Below are 5,560 nucleotides of genomic sequence, written 5' to 3' on the forward strand. Positions count from 1 at the left end.
AGCAAAAGTGTTTATCAAATGCATAAATGTAAATGGTCATTCAAAGGCACTGATTCATACTTACCTGACAAATAGATACATAAACCAACTGTGAACATAAACTGGCCAACTGGAACAACTGGTTATGGTGAAATAAAATAAACTGTAATTTATTTTGAAATATCTTTAGATGACAGATATACGCTTTTGGGGTAATAATGTTTCTGTTGCTCAAACAAAAAAGGCAAAGTCATTGCAATTCCCAGGGAATTCATGATCTGATCAAATGTGTACCTTGAATATTAATAATGCATTAGTATTGTAATATTATTGTTTTTTGTTTGTTTGTTTGTTTTTGTTTTTTTAAGGAATGACGCGTACAGAGACACAAAAGACACTTTGAGAGAATAATTAAAGATGTGTCAAGCCACTTGCATTAATTCGACAGTATCAAATTCCTAATTTATCTTTGTAAACAATCAAGAACTTTTGTTGGCCAGAAACTGATACAACAACATAAAACAGTCTGAAGTGATTAAAAACTCACAAACAACAAGTGGAGATACTGAGACCAGCAGGTAAGTGATGAAGTTCCACACACACACATTTTGTTATATATATATATATATATAATACTGTTTGAGACTATAAGACTGCTAGAGGCCACTTCATTTAAAACGTCACTGTTGGTCGTAATTCTCTGCATGTACAAACGACATATGGGCTTGTTTTTCAGAGGAAGACAGTCTCAAAAATTCAAAAACACAATAATTTAGAAAGTATTTAATTTGGACATAATCTTCCTTGAATGTACAGTAACTGACTTTCATATTCAATCCATGAAAAGCAGCTGAATGGAGTCAGATATATTAAAATGAATGATAATAGAAGCAAAACTTTTTCCCCTCAGATCCTGACTTGCTCTGTGCAAAAGGACAAGAGTGATTCAGCTAAAGATCTTACACAGCTTACATATCACACCTTATTAATTCAGTTTATTCTCATCTCTTCTTCAAATGCAGGAGATTACACCGGTTGTTTATGAGACCGTCACATAATAAAGCTGTTGAATTGAGTCACATATTGTAATTTAAAGTCACATGTAAATTAAAAAGCAACGACTTTTTTACTTTTTAACTATTAGTAAAAAAAAAATTATATCTTGGATTAGTGATAAGTCACCCACTCTAAAAGGTTGGCATACAATTTTTTTTGTATTTTTTTTCCTGTAATTATTTTCCATTTATATTGTGTTGTCATATTTGATTTTTGTATTATTTATTGTTCCCCCTTTACTATGTCTCAGGCAGTGTTTGCTGTGGTGAAATGTGTTGAACTTAAAAATATTATTTAAAAAATAAATATTTTGAGCAATGTTTTTTAGAGGTTTACTCTAAGTATTGTTAGGAAATTATTAATATTTTTCTTTAATCTTTTTTTTTACTTTTTTAAGGATCTGCTTGAAGATTGGGACAAAATGTTCCTAAAAACATAAAGTCCGAAATTGCATTTTTTTTTTTTACCTGTAATCCTGTGATTATGTGAACTGAAAGCTGTTTATGAGACGTCATGCGGCTGTCTTCAGTATTTTCAGTTTTATATATTTTTTTGGAGTTGCATTTGCCGGTTGACATGTACAGTGTCACGGATGATGGATTTCAAACTGTATCTGATGAAACTTCACTGAAGCGCAGCACACACAAAATGCATATGTTGAGAGATATAATAAAGAAAAACATTATGCTTTTGTGGGTCAATTTTAAAGGTATAGTTCAACATACAACATGAGTGCGAATTGTAAATAACAATTCGCACTCATGTTGTTTCAAAGTTGTGTTACTCGGGGCACCAATGTTCGTTCAACTGGTTCCCAATGTTTTTCAGAATATCTTCTTTTCTGTTCCACAGAAGAATGAACAGTTTTTCTGAATATTACACAACACCCCAAAGAGAAACTCCGCCTATTCATTCAGTCTCTTTTATGTGATTACATGGAATTACAATGACGACTGACGTCATGCGATTTTGGCAGCATAAATAGTGGATCAGAATCAATCTGTGAGACAAACTGCCTGATAATACAGTTTATTATCCAGATTTGATCACCAGCACAATGACTGATGCAAAGCAAATTTTGGGAGGATGGAGCACAGAGGAGCCTGTCAATGGAGAGGTGGAGAACATCTGCATTGAGGTAAGAGACAGAAAATCACTCATATAGAAAATGTGTTTTTGTTAAAACAGATTAGTAAAGTTATCTATTCTGATGCTGTAAAATGTGTTAGCGAAAATATTTTTTATTTTTTATTGTACTTGTACTTAAAGTCACAAAACAGTTTTCTGATATCTGACTGATAGACGTACCTCACTAGAGACCAATAAACAAAATATTTTTTAAATAATAATAATATAATAATAATATAGATGAATATAAAAGGTGCATTTGTTTATTCAGGCAGGGAAGCAGGCTGGAGTCCGTTTTGATGTTTGCATTCCTAAAACCTATAGGGTTCAGACAATGTGTGGTGGAACAAACTATCTGGTCAAGGTAAATTAGTATTTTTTTGGTTTTTATGGATTTTGAGCTTGATGTTTTCATCACTTAAATACTTCTGGCACAATTTGTATTTTTCCCATACCAACAAGCAAACTGTGACAGTGTGTCCTAAACGGGTGTGATGTGTCCAGTAATTTTTCAGTCCTCTCTGAAAAGGTTAAGTGAATCAAGTCACTGTATAAAGTTCCTCTGCATTTGTATAAGAGAAAACTTCTCAACTGTGTAGCGTTTCTGGACACTCACATCTAGTCTGCAATGGTCACTGTAGCAGAACTCATAGAAATTTGTTTGCTGTCATGGAGAATGAATGTGTTTAGGTTGATATCAATGTGAACAGAGTTTTACATGGAAGAGATCACTTAAAATTCAAGTGTGAAAATATCTCTCTCTCTCTCTCTCTCTCAGGTGAAGGTCGGAGTAGATAAGTACCTTCATGTGAAGATAAATCGAGCTTTATTCTGCGGCGATAAAGTGACTGAAAACAGTGACCCAGCTGTGACTGGAGTCCAGTACCCTAAAACCAAAAGTGACCCTCTGAAACCCGAACATTTCTAACCGCACGCAGAAAATAGTCTGATATAATAACAGACACACAATGAGCTGCCATACTGTATAGAGGAACTATTGAAAACTGTTTTATTCCTCAATAAACTCAATAACTCAAAAACTCAGTGCCTGTGTCAGTGTGTTTATATGAACAACACCCAATTCACTTCACTTTACTAAAATGGTTTTATGCTGAAACAATAAACATTAAAACATTAACATAAAAAACAGTAAAGAGTGAATTACATTAATTTCATAATTTTAAGACTAAGATCTAAATTAATGTAATTTTAAAACATTTCTTAACATACAGACTGTATTTTTACATTATTATATGAACTGAAATCTTGTTCATCTCAAACTCACTTCATTACAAACCTGTACAGTTTCTCTTCTTCACTCAGTGTTCATGAGAGGAGCATTTTGAAAATTAAATTAATAAAACCCATAAACACTTAAAATATTTCACATGATATTGTATTTTTTATTTCCACTAAAAGAGAAGCGTTTAGCTCTGATCTGCCCTAGGAAGTGCAAATGTATGTCCAGGTATAACCATAAAAATATGACATTTATTTTTATGAGAGAGAGAGAGAGAGAGAGAGAGAGCTGTGGTTAATTTGTGGTTATCATGGTTTAACTACAATATCCATGTTTTATTTTTTATTTGTAGTAAAACCATGGTACATTTTTGTAAGGGGAGAGAGACAGGGCCAGCGTGTGTGCATTACCACAACCTTTATCTGAGAAGTTCACTAAATTCCCACTGTCTGGGAGTCACCATAGTATACAACTCATAGCTACCAGCATGCATTGCGGCATGAAGCATGTCACCATTGTTGAGATCCATATGCTGATTCTTGATGTCCCTGTATAAAAAAAAAATAAAAAATCCTATAACGTATTTAAAAATCTAAATGTAGAGTGATCTGTGCCAAAAAAATGATATTGGTGAAAGTCGATTAATATCAAATAAGTTTTGATCAATCAAAAGACTTAGCATCTATTTTTCTTTACAATGTTTAAAACTTTATCATTTGATCGCCTTTGTTTATGGTTTTCTTTGCAGCAATTTAAATGCTTTGGCAAACACCATTACAAAAACCACAAACTGACATAAAAAGTCTGAGTCAAACTGTCCAACTACATGAAACACCGATCTCCATAATGGTGAACAAATATTTTCAATAAACCGTTAACATCTAAACTTCTGTTAATTTTCAAAAAGAACTAGACAAATGACAGAAATAAAGTCAGCCTGGTTAGTAATAAGAGATAGTTGTGTCTTTCAGTTAATTTCATCTTAGGCTGAAGTCAGTTGTAGTTCTTGTGTTTCTCTTTCCTTCAGTGATTCTGCTTGTTATCAGCTTATTATCAGCAATAAAAAATAAAGAGTTCTAAATTCATCTTTAACGTCTGTCTGTTATTCAGATATTTTTGTTTAAATGTTACTCATTTTCAACCCATTCTCACTCCAGAGCCGTCAACAACTGAAGCATGGTCAAGCGCCCGAGGTGTCACATGTCGGGCCAGTGCGAGCCAGGGCTTTAAACCGGCCGAAACGGGCCGTGCCGGGCTAATAGCCTCGGGCCAGTGCGAGCCAGGGCTTTAAACGGGCCGTGCCGGGCTAATAGCCTCGGGCCAGTGCGAGCCAGGGCTTTAAACGGGCCGTGCCGGGCTAATAGCCCCGGGCCAGTGCGAGCCAGGGCTTTAAATGGGCCGTGCCGGGCTAATAGCCTCGGGCCAGTGCGGGCCAGGGCTTTAAACGGGCCTTAAACGGGCCGTGCCAGGCTAATAGCTTTGGGCCAGTGCGGGCCAGTGCGAGCCAGGGCTTTAAACGGGCCGTGCCGGGCTAATAGCCTCGGGCCAGTGCGAGCCAGGGCTTTAAACGGGCCGTGCCGGGCTAATAACCTCGGGCCAGTGCGAGCCAGGGCTTTAAACGGCCCGTGCCGGGCTAACAGCCTCGGGCCAGTGCGAGCCAGGGCTTTAAACGGGCCGTGCTGGGCTAATAGCCCCAGGCCAGTGCGAGCCAGGGCTTTAAATGGGCCCTGCCGGGCTAATAGCCTCGGGCCAGTGCGGGCCAGTGCGAGCCAGGGCTTTAAACGGGCCGTGCCGGGCTAATAGCCTCGGGCCAGTGCGAGCCAGGGCTTTAAACGGGCCGTGCCGGGCTAATAACCTCGGGCCAGTGCGGGCCAGTGCGAGCCAGGGCTTTAAACGGGCCGTGCCGGGCTAATAGCCTCGGGCCAGTGCGAGCCAGGGCTTTAAACGGGCCGTGCCGGGCTAATAACCTCGGGCCAGTGCGGGCCAGTGTGAGCCAGGACTTTAAACGGGCCGTGCCAGGCTAATAGCTTCGGGCCAGTGCGGGCCAGTGAGAGCCAGGGCTTTAAACGGGCCGTGCCGGGCTAATAGCCTTGGGCCAGTGCAAGCCAGGGCTTTAAACGGGCCGTGCCGGGCTAATAGCCTCGGGCCAGTGCGAGC

General features: G+C 38.6%; 1 protein-coding gene across 1 annotated transcript; it reads left to right on the forward strand.

Annotated features, from left to right (window-relative positions):
- The first annotated feature begins 250 nt into the window (after positions 1-250).
- On the forward strand, positions 251-3,187 carry LOC143753099 (cystatin-B-like). Its single transcript, XM_077245632.1, has 4 exons — positions 251-557; positions 1,888-2,173; positions 2,435-2,527; positions 2,942-3,187. Exons 2-4 carry the CDS (start codon positions 2,093-2,095, stop codon positions 3,089-3,091), a joined length of 324 nt encoding a protein of 107 aa, XP_077101747.1. The 5' UTR covers positions 251-557; positions 1,888-2,092; the 3' UTR covers positions 3,092-3,187.
- The last annotated feature ends 2,373 nt before the right edge of the window (positions 3,188-5,560 follow it).

This window comes from Siphateles boraxobius, unplaced genomic scaffold (genome assembly GCF_051911475.1).
Source record: "Siphateles boraxobius isolate OS27281-9 unplaced genomic scaffold, OSU_SipBor_1 273, whole genome shotgun sequence".
Classification (NCBI taxonomy): Eukaryota; Metazoa; Chordata; class Actinopteri; order Cypriniformes; family Leuciscidae; genus Siphateles; species Siphateles boraxobius.